At 47.7% G+C, this 22,587-nt stretch overlaps 1 protein-coding gene across 3 annotated transcripts in view; it reads left to right on the forward strand.

The window, feature by feature from the left end:
* Positions 1–22,587, forward strand: part of LOC140408242 (polycomb group RING finger protein 3) — a 942,343-nt gene that overhangs the window by 883,268 nt on the left and 36,488 nt on the right. For all 3 annotated transcript variants that reach the window (XM_072495182.1, XM_072495180.1, XM_072495183.1), the window contains one exon: positions 22,113–22,250. In XM_072495182.1, coding sequence (XP_072351283.1) covers positions 22,113–22,250 — 138 coding nt within the window. The remainder of the gene's footprint in view (positions 1–22,112; positions 22,251–22,587) is intronic.

Below are 22,587 nucleotides of genomic sequence, written 5' to 3' on the forward strand. Positions count from 1 at the left end.
AATACAGCACATATAAACACTTCCTACATTCATCACAATCTATATGCAGACTAAAGTCACCATAATTTGTCGCATGCCCCCCTAATTTCCTGTTTTTTGCCATTCCCAACATCACTACAGTTTGGGTTCTGTATACAAACCCCACAAACATTTTTGTACCTTGATGGTTCTCAGCTCGACCCACACAGATTTTACATTGTCGGAGCTGAAATCCTTCCTCACTATTGCGTTAATTTCCTCTTGAACCAGCACTGCAACTCGTCCATCTTTTCCTTTTTGCCTGCCCTTCCTAAATACTGAATACCCCTGATGTTCAGTTCCCATCCCTGGTCACCTTGCAACCATGTTTCCATAATCCCGATTGTATCATACCCATTTCGGTCGACTTGGACAATTAGTTCAGACACTTTATCGAGAATGCTCCGCACATTAAGCTTGTTTTTTTAAACATTCCCTGTCCCAGTACCGATTATCTTTCATGCCCTGTTTAATTCTGGCCCTTGCCTTATCTGCCTAGCACTTATTCCTCTTTCTGTCTTTTGTCCTTGTCCATGTTCCTCCTTCCTCTCACTCCTTGTATAGGTTCCCATGTCATTTTAGTTTAAATCCTCTCCCAACCACTCTAGCAAATACTCCCCCAGGATCTGTTCAGATGTAACATGTCCAGTTTGTACTGGTCCCACCTCCCCCAGAACCGGTCCCAATGGCCCAGGAATCTGAAACCCTCCCCCTCGCACCATCTCTTCAGCTATGGAATCATCCAATATTCCCTGCTATTTCTACTCTGACTAGCGTGTGGCACTGGTAGTAATCCTGAGATCGTTATCTTTGAGGTCCCACTTTTCAACTTCCTAACTGCATATATTCTGCTTTTAGGACCTCATCCCTTTTTTCCCTGTGTCGTTGGTACCGATGTGTACCACGACTGCTGGCTGTGCACCCTCCCCCTCCAGAATGTCCTGTATCCGCTCCAAAACATCCTTGACCTTAACACCAGTGAGCATCCCATTTGGAGCTTCGTTTGTGGCCACAGGAACGCCTGTCGATTCCCCTTACAATAGAATCCCCGATAACTGTTGCAATCCCACACATTTTACTCCTCCCCTCTGCAGCAGAGACAACCGCAGTGTAACAAATTTGGCAGTTGCTGCTTTCCCCTAAGAGACAATCCCCCCCCCAATTGTACCCAAAGCGGTATGTCTGTTTTGCTCGGGAATGTAATTATTCTTGTAATTAGCTATTCTGTGCGTATCTGGATCAAGACCAGAATGAAACCTGAAGCCAAGTGGCTCTTTAAGAAGCAAAACAGAACATTGTCGAGCAGTTTATTGGTAATTCAGGCTTCTTTACCGTGGATTCATTATTTTGATTGTGACTTTACCAGTGATTAGGAGATAGTAATTGGTCACAGTGAAATTTGTCACTGGTAAATGATGTTCTCATGGTTTTCAGTTTAAAGTGAGCATCTGGGGCGCGATTCTCCGACCCCCCACCGGGTCGGAGAATCGCAGGGGGCCGGCGCGAATCCCGACCCCGCCGTGTCACGAATTCTCCGCCACCGGATATTCGTCGGGGGCGGGAATCGCGCCGTGCCGGTCTGCGGGAATCCCCCGGCGATTCTCCGGTCCGTGATGGGCCGAAGTCCCGCCGCTGTCCGCCCACGCCAGCCGGCGTGGATTGAACCACCTTTGGGACGGCGGGACACGGCGGCACGGGCGGGCTCCGGGGTCCTGGGGGGGCGCAGGGCGATCTGGCCCCGGGGGGTGCCCCCACGGGACCCACCGATCCGCTGGCGGGCCTGTGCCGTGGGGGCACCCTTTTCCTTCCGCCTTCGCCATGGTCTCCACTATGGCGGAGGCGGAAGAGACCCCCTCCACTGCGCATGCGGGGGGATGCCGTGAGCGGCCACTGACGCTCCCGCGCATGCGCCGCCCGGCAAAGTCATTTCCGCGCCGGCTGGCGGGGCACCAAAGGCCTTTCCCGCCAGCTGGCGGGGCAGAAATGAGTCCGGCGCGGGCCTAGCCCCTCATGGTGAGGGCTCGGCCCCTCAAGATGTGGAGAATTCCGCACCTTTGTGGCGGCGCAACGCTGGACTGATTCGCGCTGTTTTTGGCACCGGTCGGCGGACATCGCGCCAATTACGGAGAATCCCGCCCCAGAGCTGCACTGGAATGTTTTGACATTGGGGCTGCCAGTTTTGGTGCACAGGTTATTAGTGTTGCAACTGGGATCCTATCAGAACTCGTCTTCTCCTCTTGCATCGTCTCTCAGCTGCTTTTTATTGCTATTATTGACAGTTTGCTTGTCATGGAGCTGCCTGCTGATGGTATTACACATTTTTCTTTGGCCATTAATAAAGACACCTGGCTTGATGCTCAATGTGAGATCTGGGCTGGAGACTGTACCGGTTGGTGCTCAGTACCGAGCTGAGTACTTAACTCCGTAATGGTGACCATGAAACAATATCGATTGTTATAAAATCCAATCTGGTTCACTAAGGTCCTTTAGGGAAGGAAATCTGCCGTCCTTCTACCTGGTCTGAACTACACATGGCTCCAGATCCACAGCAATATGACTGACTCTTAACTGCCCTCTGAAATGACCTCACAAGGCAGTCAGTTCAAGGGCAATTGGAGATGGGCAATAAATGTTGACCTTGCCAGTGACACCCACATCCCATGAAGGAAGAAGTCAAAAGGAAACTTGTGAATCTGCATTTCTGGTACTGGACATTCCCCCAGCACCTTATTGTGTATCTGCATCTCTGGTACTGGACATTCCCCCAGCACCTTATTGTGTGCCTGCATCTCTGGTACTGGACATTCTCCCAGCACCTTATTGTGTATCTGCATCTCTGGTACTGGACATTCCCCCAGCATCTTATTGGGATGTCCCGGAGGACTGGAGAATAGCCAATGTTGTTCCTCTGTTTAAGAAGGGTAGCAAGGATAATCCCGGGAACTACAGGCCGGTGAGCCTTACTTCAGTGGTAGGGAAATTACTGGAGAGAATTCTTCGAGACAGGATCTACTCCCATTTGGAAGCAAATGGACGTATTAGTGAGAGGCAGCACGGTTTTGTGAAGGGGAGGTCGTGTCTCACTAACTTGATAGAGTTTTTCGAGGAGGTCACTAAGATGATTGATGCAGGTAGGGCAGTGGATGTTGTCTACATGGACTTCAGTAAGGCCTTTGACAAGGTCCCTCATGGTAGACTAGTACAAAAGGTGAAGTCACACGGGATCAGGGGTGAGCTGGCAAGGTGGATTCAGAACTGGCTAGGCCATAGAAGGCAGAGGGTAGCAATGGAGGGATGCTTTTCTAATTGGAGGGCTGTGACCAGTGGTGTTCCACAGGGATCAGTGCTGGGACCTTTGCTGTTTGTAGTATATATAAATGATTTGGAGGAAAATGTAACTGGTCTGATTAGTAAGTTTGCAGACGACACAAAGGTTGGTGGAATTGCGGATAGCGATGAGGACTGTCTGAGGATACAGCAGGATTTAGATTGTCTGGAGACTTGGGCGGAGAGATGGCAGATGGAGTTTAATCCGGACAAATGTGAGGTAATGCATTTTGGAAGGGCTAATGCAGGTAGGGATTATACAGTGAATGGTCGAACCCTCAAGAGTATTGAAAGTCAAAGAGATCTAGGAGTACAGGTCCACAGGTCATTGAAAGGGGCAACACAGGTGGAGAAGGTAGTCAAGAAGGCATACGGCATGCTTGCCTTCATTGGACGGGGCATTGAGTATAAGAATTGGCAAGTCATGTTGCAGCTGTATAGAACCTTAGTTAGGCCACACTTGGAGTATAGTGTTCAATTCTGGTCGCCACACTACCAGAAGGATGTGGAGGCTTTAGAGAGGGTGCAGAAGAGATTTACCAGAATGTTGCCTGGTATGGAGGGCATAAGCTATGAGGAGCGATTGAATAAACTCGGTCTGTTCTCTCTGGAACGAAGGAGGTTGAGGGGCGACCTGATAGAGGTCTACAAAATTATGAGGGGCATAGACAGAGTGGATAGTCAGAGGCTTTTCCCCAGGGTAGAGGGGTCAATTACTAGGGGGCATAGGTTTAAGGTGAGAGGGGCAAGGTTTAGAGTAGATGTACGAGGCAAGTTTTTTACGCAGAGGGTAGTGGGTGCCTGGAACTCGCTACCGGAGGAGGTAGTGGAAGCAGGGACGATAGGGACATTTAAGGGGCATCTTGACAAATATATGAATAGGATGGGAATAGAAGGATACGGACCCAGGAAGTGTAGAAGATTGTAGTTTAGTCGGGCAGTATGGTCGGCGCGGGCTTGGAGGGCCGAAGGGCCTGTTCCTGTGCTGTACATTTCTTTGTTCTTTGTTCTTTGTTCTTTGTGTGCCTGCATTTCTGGTACTGGACATTCTCCCAGCATCTTATTGTGTATCTGCATCTCTGGTACTGGACATTCTCCCAGCATCTTATTGTGAATCTGCATTTCTGGTACTGGACATTCTCCCAGCATCTTATTGTGTGTCTGCATTTCTGGTACTGGACATTCCCCCAGCACCTTATTGTGAATCTGCATTTCTGGTACTGGACATTCTCCCAGCACCTTATTGTGTGCCTGCATCTCTGGTACTGGACATTCTCCCAGCACCTTATTGTGTATCTGCATCTCTGGTACTGGACATTCCCCCAGCACCTTATTGTGTGCCTGCATCTCTGGTACTGGACATTCTCCCAGCATCTTATTGTGAATCTGCATTTCTGGTACTGGACATTCCCCAGCATCTTATTGTGAATCTGCATTTCTGGTACTGGACATTCTCCCAGCACCTTATTGTGAATCTGCATCTCTGGTACTGGACATTCTCCCAGCATCTTATTGTGTATCTGCATCTCTGGTACTGGACATTCCCCCAGCACCTTATTGTGTGCCTGCATCTCTGGTACTGGACATTCCCCCAGCATCTTATTGTGAATCTGCATCTCTGGTACTGGACATTCTCCCAGCATCTTATTGTGTGCCTGCATCTCTGGTACTGGACATTCCCCCAGCATCTTATTGTGAATCTGCATCTCTGGTACTGGACATTCTCCCAGCATCTTATTGTGTGCCTGCATCTCTGGTACTGGACATTCTCCCAGCATCTTATTGTGAATCTGCATCTCTGGTACTGGACATTCCCCCAGCACCTTATTGTGTGCCTGCATCTCTGGTACTGGACATTCTCCCAGCATCTTATTGTGAATCTGCATCTCTGGTACTGGACATTCTCCCAGCATCTTATTGTGAATCTGCATTTCTGGTACTGGACATTCTCCCAGCACCTTATTGTGTGCCTGCATCTCTGGTACTGGACATTCTCCCAGCACCTTATTGAGTATCTGCATTTATGGTACTGGACATTCCCCCAGCACCTTATTGTGAATCTGCATTTCTGGTACTGGACATTCCCCCAGCACCTTATTGTGAATCTGCATTTCTGGTACTGGACATTCCCCCAGCACCTTATTGTGAATCTGCATCTCTGGTACTGGACATTCCCCCAGCACCTTATTGTGAATCTGCATTTCTGGTACTGGACATTCTCCCAGCACCTTATTGTGAATCTGCATCTCTGGTACTGGACATTCCCCCAGCACCTTATTGTGTATCTGCATTTCTGGTACTGGACATTCCCCCAGCACCTTATTGTGTGCCTGCATCTCTGGTACTGGACATTCTCCCAGCATCTTATTGTGAATCTGCATTTCTGGTACTGGACATTCCCCCAGCATCTTATTGTGTATCTGCATCTCTGGTACTGGACATTCCCCCAGCACCTTATTGTGTGCCTGCATCTCTGGTACTGGACATTCTCCCAGCATCTTACTGTGTGCCTGCATCTCTGGTACTGGACATTCCCCCAGCATCTTATTGTGAATCTGCATCTCTGGTACTGGACATTCTCCCAGCATCTTATTGTGTGCCTGCATCTCTGGTACTGGACATTCTCCCAGCATCTTATTGTGAATCTGCATCTCTGGTACTGGACATTCCCCCAGCACCTTATTGTGTGCCTGCATCTCTGGTACTGGACATTCTCCCAGCATCTTATTGTGAATCTGCATCTCTGGTACTGGACATTCTCCCAGCATCTTATTGTGAATCTGCATTTCTGGTACTGGACATTCTCCCAGCACCTTATTGTGTGCCTGCATCTCTGGTACTGGACATTCTCCCAGCACCTTATTGTGTATCTGCATTTCTGGTACTGGACATTCCCCCAGCACCTTATTGTGAATCTGCATTTCTGGTACTGGACATTCCCCCAGCACCTTATTGTGAATCTGCATTTCTGGTACTGGACATTCCCCCAGCACCTTATTGTGAATCTGCATCTCTGGTACTGGACATTCCCCCAGCACCTTATTGTGAATCTGCATTTCTGGTACTGGACATTCTCCCAGCACCTTATTGTGAATCTGCATCTCTGGTACTGGACATTCCCCCAGCACCTTATTGTGTATCTGCATTTCTGGTACTGGACATTCCCCCAGCACCTTATTGTGTGCCTGCATCTCTGGTACTGGACATTCTCCCAGCATCTTATTGTGAATCTGCATTTCTGGTACTGGACATTCCCCCAGCATCTTATTGTGTATCTGCATCTCTGGTACTGGACATTCCCCCAGCACCTTATTGTGTGCCTGCATCTCTGGTACTGGACATTCTCCCAGCATCTTACTGTGTGCCTGCATCTCTGGTACTGGACATTCCCCCAGCACCTTATTGTGAATCTGCATTTCTGCTACTGGACATTCCCCCAGCACCTTATTGTGTATCTGCATCTCTGGTACTGGACATTCCCCCAGCACCTTATTGTGTGCCTGCATCTCTGGTAATGGACATTCTCCCAGCATCTTATTGTGTGTCTGCATCTCTGGTACTGGACATTCCCCCAGCACCTTATTGTGTGCCTGCATCTCTGGTACTGGACATTCTCCCAGCATCTTATTGTGAATCTGCATCTCTGGTACTGGACATTCCCCCAGCACCTTATTGTGAATCTGCATTTCTGCTACTGGACATTCCCCCAGCACCTTATTGTGTATCTGCATCTCTGGTACTGGACATTCCCCCAGCACCTTATTGTGTGCCTGCATCTCTGGTACTGGACATTCCCCCAGCACCTTATTGTGTGTCTGCATCTCTGGTACTGGACATTCCCCCAGCACCTTATTGTGTGCCTGCATCTCTGGTACTGGACATTCTCCCAGCATCTTATTGTGAATCTGCATCTCTGGTACTGGACATTCCCCCAGCACCTTATTGTGAATCTGCATTTCTGGTACTGGACATTCCCCCAGCACCTTATTGTTCAGTTCTTCACAGACACCTTTTCAAAATAGAACAGTGCAGGTTTAATTGCGTTAAGTTTTAAAACTGTCCATGTTTTACACACTTAACGCATTGCAGGAATATACTGTGCTGGCCATGTATTCAGGCATTAGTCAACATTACTGTCACTCAGTAATAGTGCTTTTTGAAATGTACACTAAAAATCTAATTTTTGAAAAGTAGATGTTGATCATCTTGGATTATTTTAAAAGACATTTGCGACTTTTGCAAACCAGGTGTTTCAACTTTGAGATAGGGAAGTAACAGCCTTAATTGCACGTAAATTGCTGACTAAATGGAAATATGAACTTCCGAAAATAAATAATATACACGCACAGACATATTTATTCAAGAGATCGTCTCGCTCACAATTTGTAAGTTAAATAGAGACCATTACATGGTTTAGTAAAATTTTGGTTTGACTGTATGAAACATTACCATTTACACACAACTGTCTTATGTTGCATACTAAATGTGCATCTTTAAGAACCAATTCATTAAGTTTATGCAAATTTAAGATAAATTGATCGACATATACACAATGAGAACTGGTTTCCTATTCCAACAGTTCATATCGCTTCTTCCTTAATTTGCAGCTGTAAGACAAGTTCATCCAAACCACACCTTCAGATCTAATGTTGTAAAAAGCATTGCGACGATTTAATCCCTTCATATCTGGAAAGAAATAGAAGCAGCAAGCTCATCATTTAGACTAGGAGTCTTGGACATTGTCCACCCAAGTATTTGTTCTCCAGATGGATTAAGTGGGCATGGGACTGCATAGAGCATTTCCATTAGTTTTGACATTGGAGAGGCGACAAATGTTTGATATTTCGAAGTGAAGAGATGTTAGGAGCACAGTAAGGACTCATATTCTTGGCTGGAGTTGGGGTACATTGCTGGGAAGAGAACTTTGCTGTGTGCACAATTGTACTGGAACTAACCTGAGATAGCTGGATGCTGATCATGAATGTTTGATGTGGAAACGTTTACACTTCCCTGCCAAGTGCATTCTGTTTTTGAAGGTGCATGTTAAATTTATCTTGCTGCAGCACTTCAGAAATCGGAGATATTTAGTTTACCATCCGCTAAATCATTTTGAATGTTTAAGAAAACTTTTTTGATGCAGTAGCAGGGAAGGTTGATGTGGTGCATATGAACTTTGATTTGATTAAGTGCCACACAGCAGGCTTGTCAGCAAAGTCAAAGCCAATGGAATAAAAGGGACAGTGTTAGCTTGGATATAAAGGTGGCTGAGCAGCGGGAAGCAAAACATTGTGGTGAACAATCATTTTTCAGACTGGTGGAAGGTATATAGTGGTGTTCCCAGGGTGGATACTAAACCACTGCTCTTCTTGATTTAACTTAGTTACCTAGACGTGGGTATACAGATTTTTCTTACATTTGTAGATTAACATAGATTAACATGTGGATAGCACAGTTGCTTCACAGCTCCAGGGTCCCAGGTTCGATTCTAGCTCGGGTCACTGTCTGTGCGGAGTCTGCACACCCTCCCCGTGTCTGCGTGGGTTTCCTCCGGGTGCTCCGGTTTCCTCCCACAGTCCAAAGATGTGCAGGTTAGGTGGATTGGCCATGATAAATTGCCCTTAGTGTCCAAAATTGCCCTTAGTGTTGGGTGGGGTTACTGGGTTATGGGATAGGGTGGAGGTGTTGACCTTGGGTAGGGTGCTCTTTCCAAGAGCCGGTGCAGACTCGATGGGCCGAATGGCCTCCTGCACTGTAAATTCTATGATAATCTATGATTAATCTATGACAAAGGTTCGGCACAACATCGTGGGCCGAAGGGCCTGTTCTGTGCTGTATTTTCTATGTTCTAACATAGAACATACAGTGCAGAAGGAGGCCTTTCGGCCCATCGAGTCTGCACCGACCCACTTAAGCCCTCACTTCCACCCTATCCCCGTAACTCAATAACCCCTCCTAACCTTTTTGGATACTAAGGGTAATTTATCATGGCCAATCCACCTAACCTGCACGTGTTTGGACTGTGGGAGGAAACCGGAGCACCCGGAGGAAACCCCGCAGACACGGGGAGAACGTGCAGACTCCGCACAGACAGTGACCCAGCGGGGAATCAAACCTGGGACCCTGGTGCTGTGAAGCCACAGTGCTAGCCACTTGTGCTGCCCCTAGATGGCACAAAACTTTCAAATATTGTAAACTATAAAGATGATGATAGACTGAGCATAGACAGGCAGATGAAATTTATTGCAGAGAATTGTGAAGTGATGCGTTTTTGCAGGACCAATGAGGAGAGGCAAAATAAACTAAATAGCACAATTTTAAAGGACACAGGAGGATGTGTGGGTGGACATGTACAAATCATTGGTGAAAAGACAGTTTGAGAAAGCAGTTAAAAAGAATATGCAATCCTGTGCTTTATAAATAGAGGCATAGAGTACAAAGCAAGACAATTGTGGTGAATATTTATAAAATACTGGTTCAGTCTGGACTGGAATATCGTGTCCATTGTGGGCGCCACCCTTCAGGAAGGATGTGAAGACTTTAGAGAGGGTGCAGAAAAGATTGATGAGAATGGAATGGTTTCTGGGATGAGGAACTTTTAATGGAAAGATTGCAGAAGGTGGGACTGAACTCCGAGAAGTGAAGGCTGAGAGGAGATTTGGACAGAGTAGCTCGGGGGACACCTCTCATTGGTGGAAGGGCCAAGAACCAAATTGTAAAGATTTAAGGTTAAAGACAAAAACCCAAAAGTGAGATGAGGAAAAGCATTTTCCCACAGCGAGTAGTTAGGGTGTGGAATGCAAGAACAAAGAACAAAGAAAAGTACAGCACAGGAACAGGCCCTTCGGCCCTCCAAGCCCGTGCCGACTATGCTGCCCGACTAAACTACAATCTTCTACATTTCCTGGGTCCGTATCTCTCTATTCCCATCCTATTCATGTATTTATCAAGATGCCCCTTAAATGTCACCATCGTCCCTGCTTCCACCGCCTCCTCCGGTAGCGAGTTCCAGGCACCCACTCCCCTCTGTGTAAAAAAAAAACTTGCCTCGTACACCTACTCTAAACCTTGCCCCTCGCATCTTAAACCTATGCCCCCTAGTAATTGACCCCTCTACCCTGGGAAAAAGCCTCTGACTATCCACTCTGTCTATGCCCCTCATAATTTTGTAGACCTCTATCAGGCCGCCCCTCAACCTCCGTCGTTCCAGTGAGAACAAACCGAGTTTATTCAACCGCTCCTCATAGCTAATGCCCTCCACACCAGACAACATCCTGGTAAATTTCTTCTGCACCCTATCTAACCCATCCACACCCTTCTAGTAGTGTGGCGACCAGAATTGAACACTACTCCAAGTGTGGCCTAACTAAGGTTCTATACAGCTACAACACGACTTGCCAATTCTTATACTCAATGCCCCGGCCAATGAAGGCAAGCATGCCGTATGCCTTCTTGACTACCTTCTCCACCTGTGTTGCCCCTTTCAGTGACCTGTGGACCTGTACACCTAGATCTCTCTGACTTTCAATACTCTTGAGGGTTCTACCATTCACTGTAGATTCCCTACCTGCATTAGACCTTCCAAAATGCATTACCTCACATTTGTCCGGATTAAACTCCATCTGCCATCTCTCCGCCCAAGTCTCCAAACGATCTAAATCCTGCTGTATCCTCAGACAGTCCTCATCGCAATCCGCAATTCCACCAACCTTTGTGTTGTCTGCAAACTTACTAATCAGACCAGTTACATTTTTCTCCAAATCATTTATATATACTACGAACAGCAAAGGTCCCAGCACTGATCCCTGCAGAACACCACTAGTCACAGCCCTCCAATTATAAAAGCATCCTTCCATTGCTATTCTCTGGCTTCTATGACCTAGCCAGTTCTGTATCCACCTTGCCAGCTCACCCCTGATCCTGTGTGACTTCACCTTTTGTACCAGTCTATCATGAGGGACCTTGTCAAAGGCCTTACTGAAGTCCATATAGACAACATCCACTGCCCAACCTGCATCAATCATCTTTGTGACCTCTTCATAAAACTCTTATCAAGTTAGTGAGACACGACCTCCCCTTCACAAAACCATGCTGTCTCTCACTAATACGTCCATTTGCTTCCAAATGGGAGTAGATCCTGTCTCGAAGAATTCTCTCCAGTAATTTCCCTACCACTGACGTAAGGCTCACCGGCCTGTAGTTCCCTGGATTATCCTTGCTACCCTTCTTAAACAGAGGAACAACATTGGCTATTCTCCAGTCCTCCGGGACATCACCTGAAGACAGTGAGGATCCAAAGATTTCTGTCAAGGCCTCAGCAATTTCCTCTCCAGCCTCCTTCAGTATTCTGGGGTAGATCCCATCAGGCCCTGGGGACTTACCTACCTTAATATTTTTTAAGACGCCCAACACCTCGGGCGAAATTCTCCCCAACGGCGCGATGTCCGCCGACTGGCGCCAAAAACGGCGCCAATCAGACGGGCATCGTGCCGGCCCAAAGGTGCGGAATGCTCCGCATCTTTGGGGGCCGAGCCCCAACATTGAGGGGCTAGGCTGGCGCCGGAGGGATTTCCGCCCCGCCAGCTGGCGGAAATGGCGTTTGTTGCCCCGCCAGCTGGCGGAAATGGCGTTTGGTGCCCCGCCAGCTGGCGCGGAAATGCGGTGCATGCGCGGGAGCGTCAGCGGCCGCCGACAGTTTCCCACGCATGCGCAGTGGGGAGAGTCACTTCCACCTCCACCATGGTGGAGGCCGTGGCGGTGGCGGAAGGGAAAGAGTGCCCCCACGGCACAGGCCCGCCCGCGGATCGGTGGGCCCCGATCGCGTGCCAGGCCACCGTGGGGGCACCCCCCGGGGTCAGATCGCCCCGCGCCCCCCCCCCCCCCCCCCCCCCCCAGGACCCCGGAGCCCGCCCACGCCGCCTGATCCCGCCGGTAAATACCAGCTTTGATTTATGCCGGTGGGACAGGCAAGTTCTGGGCGGGACTTCGGCCCATCCGGCGGGGGCGGGATTCACGCCAGCCCCCGGCGGTTCTCCGACCCGGCGGGGCGTCGGAGAATCTCGCCCCACATCTCTGGAACTAAGGTATTTTGTCCATTTGGAGCAAGGTTCTAATTAGATCTGGAGCCATGTGTTCCTGCTGGAACCCAAACTTAGTATCGGTGAGCATGTTTCTCGTGAGTAAGTGCAGCATGATAGCACTATGAACAATATTCTCACTTTCTGTATTTGCGGCAGTAGCCATGCTGAAATGGGTATCGTATACGAATGCATATTGCATTAGAAGCTTAGAATCATAGAAGGGTTACAACCCAGAATGGTTACAACCCAGAATGGTTACAACCAGGGAGATTTAATAATGGGAGATGAGGAAATGGCTGAGGAACTGAACAGGTTTTTTGGGTTGGTCTTCACAGTGGAAGACACAAATAACATGCCAGTGACTGATGGGAATGAGGCTATGACAGGTGAGGACCTTGAGTGGATTGTTATCACCAAGGAGGTAGTGATGGGCAAGCTAATGGGGCTAAAGGTAGACAAGACTCCTGGCCCTGATGGATTGCAAATGCACTAGTGATAATTTACCAAAATTCACTAGACTCTGGGGTGGTCGCGGCGGATTGGAAATTAGCAAACGTGACACCACTGTTTAAAAAAGGAGATAGGCAGAAAGCGGTTAATTATAGGCCAGTGAGCTTAACTTCGGTAGTAGTGAAGATGCTGGAATCTATCATCAAGGAAGAAATAGCGAGGCACCTTGATGGAAATTGTCCCATTGGGCAGATGCAGCATGGGTTCATAAAGGGCAGGTCGTGCCTAACTAATTTAGTGGAATTTTTTGAGGACATTACCAGTGCAGTAGATAACTGGGAGCCAATGGATGTGGTATATCTGGATTTCCAGAAAGCCTTTGACAAGGTGCCACACAAAAGGTTGTTGCATAAGACAAAGATGCATGGCATTAAGGGGAAAGTAGTAGCATGGATAGAGGATTGGTTAATTAATAGAAAGCAAAGAGTGGGGATTAATGGGTGTTTCTCTGGTTGGCAATCAGTAGCTAGTGGTGTCCCTCCGGGATCAGTGTTGGGCCCACAACTGTTCACAATTTACATAAATGATTTGGAGTTGGGGACCAAGGGCAATGTGTCCAAGTTTGCAGACGACACTAAGATAAGTGGTAAAGCAAAAAATGCAGAGGATACCGGAAGTCTGATCTCATTGAATGGTGGAGCAGGCTCGAGGGGCTAGATGACCTACTCCTGCTTCTAGTTCTTATGTTCTTAACCCAGAATGGTTACAACCCAGAATGGTTACAACACAGGAGGTAATTCAGCCCTTTGTTTCTGTGCTGGCTCGCAGCAAGAGTACTGAGTCCCATTGCCCTGTAATTTCTTTTTGCTTCAGTTAATTATCCAATTCCTTTTTGAAAGCCCAGACTTATTCAGCTCAGGCAGTGATTGGCAGCTAAACGTTCCAGGATTTAGATATTTCAGGCGGGATAGAGGGGGATGAAAAAAGGGGTGGCAGAGTTGTGCTACTGCTTAGGGAGAATATCACAGCTGTACTACGGGAGGACATCTCAGAGGTCAATGAGGCTATATGGGGAGAGATCAGGAATAAGAAGGGTGCAGTCACAATGTTGGGGGTTTACTACAGGCCTCCAAACAGCCAGCGGGAGATAGAGGAGTAGATAGGTAGACAGATTTTGGAAAAGAGTAAAAACAACAGGGTTGTTGTGATGGGAGACTTCAACTTCCCCAATATTGACTGGGACTCACTTAGTTCCAGGGGCTTAGATGGGGCAGAGTTTGTAAGGAGCATCCAGGAGGGCTTCTTAAAACAATATGTAGACAGTCCAACTAGGGAAGGGGCTGTATTGGACCTGGTATTGGGGAATGAGCCCGGCCAGGTGGTAAAAGTTTCAGTAGGGGAGCATTTCAGGAACAGTGACCACAATTCAGTAAGTTTTAAGGTGCTGGTGGACAAGGATAAGAGTGGTCCTAGGGTGAATGTGTTAAATTGGGGGAAGGCTAATTATAACAATATTAGGCGGAACTGAAGAACCTAGATTGGGGGCGTATGTTTGAAGGTAAATCAACATCTGACATGTGGGAGGCTTTCAAGTGGCAGTTGAAAGGAATTCAGGACCGGCATGTTCCTGTGAGGAAGAAGGATAAATACAGCAAATTTTGGGAACCTTAGATAACGAGAGATATTGTCGGCCTTGTCAAAAAGAAAAAGGAGGCGTTTGTCAGGGCTAAAAGGCTGGGAACAGGCGAAGCCTTTGTGGAATATAAGGAAAGTAGGAAGGAACTTCGGCAAGGAGTCAGGAGGGCTAGAAGGGGTCATGAAAAGTCATTGGCAAATAGGGTTAAGGAAAATCCCAAGGCTTTTTACACGTACATAAAAAGCAAGAGGGTAGCCAGGGAAAGGGTTGGCCCACTGAAGGATAGGCAAGGGAATCTATGTGTGGAGCCAGAGGAAATGGGCGAGGTACTAAATTAATACATTGCATCAGTATTCACAAAAGAGAAGGAATTGGTTGGTAGATGTTGAGTCTGGAGAAGGGTGTGTAGATAGCCTGGGTCACATTGAGATCCAAAAAGACGAGGGGCGTCATTCTCCGACCCCCCGCCGGATCGGAGAATGGCCATTGGCCGCCGTGAATCCTGCCCCTGCCCCCGCCGAAGTCTCCGGTACCGGAGATTGGGAGGGGACGGGAATCGGGCCGCGCCGGTTGGCGGGACCCCCCCCATCCCCGTGATTCTCCAGCCCGGATGGGCCGAAGTCCCGCTGCTAGAAAGCCTGCCCTGCCGGCGTCATTAAACCACCTACCTTACCGGCGGGGCAAGGCCGCGCGGGCGGGCTCCGGGGTCCTGGGGAGGGGCGCGGGGCGATCTGGCCCCGGGGGGTGCCCCCACGGTGGCCTGGCCCGCGATCGGGGCCCACCGATCCGCGGGCGGGCCTGTGCCGTGGGGGCACTCTTTTCCTTCCGCCTTCGCCACGGTCTCCACCATGGCGGAGGCGGAAGAGACTCCCTCCACAGCGCATGCGCGGGGATGCCGGCCGCTAACGCTCCCGCACATGCGCCGCCCGGTAATGTCATTTCCGCGCAACTCTTCATGGCATCTGCACCTTTGAAACCCATGACCTTGACTGCCTCAAAGTACAAAGGCAGTAGATATGTGGGAACACCACCACCTGCAAGTTTCCCAAGTCTCTCAGCATCCTGACTAATAAATATGTTGTCATTCATCCATAATCAATGAGTCCTGGGACACTCTACCTAACTGCACTGTGATGCACCTACACCAGATTGACTACATCAGTTTGAGAAAACGGTTCACCAACACCTTCCAAAGGATAACAAAAACGAGCAATAAAATGCTAGCCTTGCTAGCTGCATCCGCATCCCGTGAACGAATAAAAAAAACGTATTTGCACATTTGTGAGAAGATCTTCATGCAAACGTGCTCATTATTGGGCAGCATGGTGGCACAGTGGTTATCACTGCTGCCTCACAGGGACCCGGGTTCAATTCCGGCCTTGGGCAACTGTCTGTGAAGTTAGCACATTCTCCCCATGTCTGCCTGGGTTTCCTCCAGGTGGCTTTTCTCCCACAGGTGATGTGCAGGTTGTGGGGTTATTTGGATAGGGTGGGGGAGTGGGCTTAGATAGAGTGCTCTTTCGGAGGGTTTGTGTGTTCTCGATGGGCCGAATGGCCTTCTGCTGTAGGGATTCTATGAATTATTCAGAATATTTCTCTAATCATTCTACTCGTCCTTATCTTTGGTTTTCACATTTCATGAACTCACCAACTCTTTCTGAAACGTTGAATTTTACCATAATTCTCTTTTTCTGCATGAATAGCTTTAATTGTACAGGTTCTTATGGTGAATTCATGCTGGCTATTGGAATGCACACAACTTTGACTGAGAGGCTATCCATAGAACCATTGGATGTTGAATATAGGTTGTTATTTTCTGCCCCAGAATCGTGTTTCAGTGCCAGCCTCTGAAGAATACTCTTTACTTCTTCTTACATTGAAATTTCCAACATACATGATAAAATCCTCAATTCTGATGAATCTGGATCCATTTCCAACAACCTTGCTCTGGGTGAAAAAAAAGTCTTTCCCCTACATTTGCTCTTGTGCCACCAGAATGCCAGTGTCTTCCCATTGCATTATTTAGCTATTTCTGGAGGTCTGGCTCCCGATCCCCCTTCTAATTAAAGAGAAATGCCCTGACACCTTTCTAAAGTTCCTCTTCACATCGCCACATTTGTGTCCTGTATCCTGCTGCTTCCATATAGTTGGGAGTCATGTTTATGTTTTGTGTTTCCTGTTTTCCACATTGTCCTCTCTCTGAGCCCTTCTGAGAAGCCCTGGCTTGTCAAGTTGTTCCTCATCTCTTCAGTATTGCGAATCAGTCCATTTTCTCTGTTTTGCTCCTCAGAGCCCCAGAGCAATAAACAGCTCCGGTATATTTGGGGATTTGGCCATGACTGAATTGGCAAAATAAAGCAGCATTCTGTACATTTAATTCTCAGCCTGTCCCTTCCTCCTTTTTTAAACAACAAAGAACAAACAAAGAACAAAGAAATGTACAGCACAGGAACAGGCCCTTCGGCCCTCCAAGCCCGTGCCGACCATACTGCCCGACTAAACTACAATCTTCTACAGTTCCTGGGTCCGTATCCTTCTATTCCCATCCTATTCATATATTTGTCAAGATGCCCCTTAAATGTCCCTATCGTCCCTGCTTCCACTACCTCCTCCGGTAGTGAGTTCCAGGCACCCACTACCCTCTGCGTAAAAAACTTGCCTCGTACATCTACTCTAAACCTTGCCCCTCTCACCTTAAACCTATGCCCCCTAGTAATTGACCCCTCTACCCTGGGGAAAAGCCTCTGACTATCCACTCTGTCTATGCCCCTCATAATTTTGTATACCTCTATCAGGTCGCCCCTCAACCTCCTTCGTTCCAGTGAGAACAAACCGAGTTTATTCAATCGCTCCTCATAGCTTATGCCCTCCATACCAGGCAACATTCTGGTAAATCTCTTCTGCACCCTCTCTAAAGCCTCCACATCCTTCTGGTAGTGTGGCGACCAGAATTGAACACTATACTCCAAGTGTGGCCTAACTAAGGTTCTATACAGCTGCAACATGACTTGCCAATTCTTATACTCAATGCCCCGGCCAATGAAGGCAAGCATGCCGTATGCCTTCTTGACTACCTTCTCCACCTGTGTTGCCCCTTTCAATGACCTGTGGACCTGTACTCCTAGATCTCTTTGACTTTCAATACTCTTGAGGGTTCTACCATTCACTGTATATTCCCTACCTGCATTAGCCCTTCCAAAATGCATTACCTCACATTTGTCCGGATTAAACTCCATCTGCCATCTCTCCGCCCAAGTCTCCAGACAATCTAAATCCTGCTGTATCCTCAGACAGTCCTCATCGCTATCCGCAATTCCACCAACCTTTGTGTCGTCTGCAAACTTACTAATCAGACCAGTTACATTTTCCTCCAAATCATTTATATATATTACAAAGAGCAAAGGTCCCAGCACTGATCCCTGTGGAACACCACTGGTCACAGCCCTCCAATTAGAAAAGCATCCCTCCATTGCTACCCTCTGCCTTCTATAGCCTAGCCAGTTCTGTATCCACCTTGCCAGTTCACCCCTGATCCCGTGTGACTTCACCTTTTATACTAGTCTACCATGAGGGACCTTGTCAAAGGCCTTACTGAAGTCCATATAGACAACATCTACTGCCCTACCTGCATCAATCATCTTAGTGACCTCCTCGAAAAACTCTATCAAGTTAGTGAGACACGACCTCCCCTTCACAAAACCGTGCTGCCTCTCACTAATACGTCCATTTGCTTCCAAATGGGAGTAGATCCTGTCTCGAAGAATTCTCTCCAGTAATTTCCCTACCACTGAAGTAAGGCTCACCGGCCTGTAGTTCCCGGGATTATCCTTGCTACCCTTCTTAAACAGAGGAACAACATTGGCTATTCTCCAGTCCTCCGGGACATCCCCTGAAGACAGCGAGGATCCAAAGATTTCTGTCAAGGCCTCAGCAATTTCCTCTCCAGCCTCCTTCAGTATTCTGGGGTAGATCCCATCAGGCCCTGGGGACTTATCTACCTTAATATTTTTTAAGACACCCAACACCTCGTCTTTTTGGATCACAATGTGACCCAGGCTATCTACACCCCCTTCTCCAGACTCAACATCTGCCAATTCCTTCTCTTTGGTGAATACTGATGCAAAGTATTCATTTAGTACCTCGCCCATTTCCTCTGGCTCCACACATAGATTCCCTTGCCTATCCTTCAGTGGGCCAACCCTTTCCCTGGCTACCCTCTTGCTTTTTATGTACGTGTAAAAAGCCTTGGGATTTTCCTTAACCCTATTTGCCAATGACTTTTCATGACCCCTTCTAGCCCTCCTGACTCCTTGCTTAAGTTCCTTCCTACTTTCCTTATATGCCACACAGGCTTCGTCTGTTCCCAGCCTTTTAGCCCTGACAAATGCCTCCTTTTTCTTTTTGACGAGGCCTACAATATCACTCGTCATCCAAGGTTCCCGAAAATTGCCGTATTTATCTTTCTTCCTCACAGGAATATGCCTGTCCTGTATTCCTTTCAACTGACACTTGAAAGCCTCCCACATGTCAGATGTTGATTTGCCCTCAAACATCCGCCCCCAATCTATGTTCTTCAGTTCCTGCCTAATATTGTTATAATTAGCCTTCCCCCAATTTAGCACATTCATCCTCGGACCACTCTTATCCTTGTCCACCAGTACTTTAAAACTTACTGAATTGTGGTCACTGTTACCGAAATGCTCCCCTACTGAAACATCTACCACCTGGCCGGGCTCATTCCCCAATACCAGGTCCAGTACCGCCCCTTCCCTAGTTGGACTGTTTACATATTGTTTTAAGAAGCCCTCCTGGATGCTCCTTACAAACTCCGCCCCGTCTAAGCCCCTGGCACTAAGTGAGTCCCAGTCAATATTGGGGAAGTTGAAGTCTCCCATCACCACAACCCTCTTGTTTTTACTCTTTTCCAAAATCTGTCTACCTATCTGCTCCTCTATCTCCCGCTGGCTGTTGGGAGGCCTGTAGTATACCCCCAACATTGTGACTGCACCCTTCTTATTCCTGATCTCTACCCATATAGCCTCACTGCCCTCTGAGGTGTCCTCTCGCAGTATAGCTGTGATATTCTCCCGAACAAGTAGCGCAACTCCGCCTCCCCTTTTACATCCCCCTCTATCCCGCCTGAAACATCTAAATCCTGGAACGTTTAGCTGCCAATCCTGCCCTTCCCTCAACCAGGTCTCTGTAATGGCAACAACATCATAGTTCCAAGTACTAATCCAAGCTCTAAGTTCATCTGCCTTACCCGTAATGCTCCTTGCATTAAAACATATGCACTTCAGGCCACCAGACCCGCTGTGTTCAGCAACTTCTCCCCGTCTGCTCTGCCTCAGAGCCACACTGTCCCTATTCCCTAGTTCTCCCTCAATGCTCTCACCTTCTGACCTATTGCTCCCGTGCCCACCCCCCTGCCATACTAGTTTAAACCCTCCCGTGTGACACTAGCAAACCTCGCGGCCAGGATATTTATGCCTCTCCGGTTTAGATGCAACCCGTCCATCTTATACAGGTCACACCTGCCCCGGAAGAGCTCCCAGTGGTCCAGATAACGGAAACCCTCCCTCCTACACCAGCTGTTTAGCCACGTGTTTGTCTGCTCTATCTTCCTATTTCTAGCCTCACTGGCACGTGGCACAGGGAGTAATCCCGAGATTACAACCCTCGAGGTCCTGTCTTTTAACTTTCTGCCTAGCTCCCTGAACTCCTGCTGCAGGACCTCATGCCCCTTCCTGCCTATGTCGTTAGTACCAATATGTACAACGACCTCTGCCTGTTTGCCCTCCCCCTTCAGGATTCCCTCTACCCGTTCGGAGACATCCTGGACCCTGGCACCAGGGAGGCAACATACCATCCTGGAGTCTCTTTCACGTCCACAGAAGCGCCTATCTGTGCCCCTGACTATAGAGTCCCCGATTACTATTACTCTTCTGCGCTTTGACCCTCCCTTCTGAACATCAGAGCCAGCCGTGGTGCCACTGCTCTGGCTGTTGCTGTTTTCCCCTGATAGGCTATCCCCCCCGACAGTATCGAAAGGGGTATATCTGTTCGAGAGGGGGACAACCACAGGGGATTCCTGCACTGACTGCCTGCCCTTTCTGGTGGTCACCCATTTCTCTGCCTGCACCTTGGGTGTGACCACATTTACATAACTGCGATCTATGACGCTTTCCGCCACCTGCATGCTCCTAAGTGCATCCAATTGCTGCTCCAACCGAACCATGCGGTCTGTGAGGAGCTGCAGTTGGGTGCACTTTCTGCAGATGAAGCCATCCGGGACGCTGGAAGCCTCCCGGACCTGCCACATCTCACAGTCAGAGCACAGCACCCCTCTAACTGACATTGCGTCAATTAATTAAAATTAAAATTTGTCTTTTTTTTTAATACTTTTTTTTTTTAATTGCAAAGTTACTGTCAACTATCTGTTTCCTAGCACTAGATTTCTAATAGAAATGCAATAGTTAACTATAATACTCTCCGATCTCTGGCTTAGATATCCTCTAAATTATAATTAAGTTATGATGTTTAATTAGTTCCCAAATACTCAAATTTTTTTTAAAGTTTAGGTTAGAATCCCAACCAGCCACTCTGGCCACAGCTTTTCTGTGATGTCACTTCAGTTTCCCCCCGACACACACAATTTGAAAAAAGGTATAAAAGTAAAAATAAGTAAAAATCACTTACTTACCTTCTGAGTGTCTGAGATGTTCTCAGGTTCTCTCGCTGACAGAGACTGCTCCTCCACCTCCGAACCTTGACCTGCACAATGCTAATAATATAATAATAATATAATATGGCACTTACCTCACACCAATGGGTTTTATTATTAGGTTAGAGGAGGAGGGCGGGTGGGAGACACTACACGTGTAGTGTCTCGGGTTTCCTCTCCACCAGAATTTATTGGTTGGGGGGGGGACTTGCCAGAGGTCGAACTTCCGGTTCCCGCCTTATATAAAAACAAATAAAACAGAAAAGAAGAACAGACACGGGACCAGGCAAGGCTTTTAAATACACTACTCACCTCCCAGAAGGTCCCTGCGCACCGCTGCCGCCGAAATCCAAAGGGCTGCTCCTGTAAAGGTAAGGTTTTTAAATACACTACTCACCTCCCAGAAGGCCCCTGCGCACCGCTGCCGCCGAAATCCAAAGGGCTGCTCCTGTAAAGGTAAGTGGTTTTAAATACACTACTCACCTCCAAGAAGGCCCCTGCGCACCGCTGCCGCCGGGGCAACTAACGGTTTAACTATGAGAGAAATGAAAATGAAATGAAATGAAAATCGCTTATTGTCACGAGTAGGCTTCAATGAAGTTACTGTGAAAAGCCCCTAGTCGTCACATTCCGGCGCCTGTTCGGGGAGGCTGGTACGGGAATTGAACCGTGCTGCTGGCCTGCCTTGGTCTGCTTTAAAAGCCAGTGATTTAGCCCTGTGCTAAACCAGCCCCTTTAGAGATATGTCCAGATTTGGGGAGTGTCTCTGTTCTCTTTACATCTTTGCTGCGTTACTAAGTACTTTTGAATATTCAGTTACATTGCAGAGAACATTTATTAATGAGGTTATACTGTATTATGTGTCTGCTTTTTGCTTAAGGTAAGCATCTGTTTGGAGTGCAATAGCAGTAAATTGCGTGGGTTGAAGAGGAAGTGGATTCGCTGTTCAGCACAGGCTACAGTTCTACACCTGAAGAAATTTATCGCCAAAAAACTCAACCTAGCATCATTTAATGAGGTAAATGTTCAAAATAGATATCACAGCCAATATAGTCATTTTTGGAACTGCATGTAAACTTTATTTATTTATTTTACACACCATAGCCTTATTGTATAGATGCAGGGGCATTATTACGTAGACAATTCCAAGGATTTGTGAATTATACTTGCAATATTGTATTACTGTGATTATTCCTGCTTCACTTCGCTTTGGGTGTAGATTGAATCCTTATTTGCTCCAGTATTGAGTTTCTGTGCTTTGTCAAATCCATGTCTTTGTGAAGCTATAGTGATCCTAAAGCTATAGTGATCCTAAAGCTATAGTGATCCTAAAGCTATAGTGATCCTAAAGCTAG

This window comes from Scyliorhinus torazame, chromosome 3 (assembly GCF_047496885.1).
Source record: "Scyliorhinus torazame isolate Kashiwa2021f chromosome 3, sScyTor2.1, whole genome shotgun sequence".
NCBI lineage: Eukaryota > Metazoa > Chordata > Chondrichthyes > Carcharhiniformes > Scyliorhinidae > Scyliorhinus > Scyliorhinus torazame.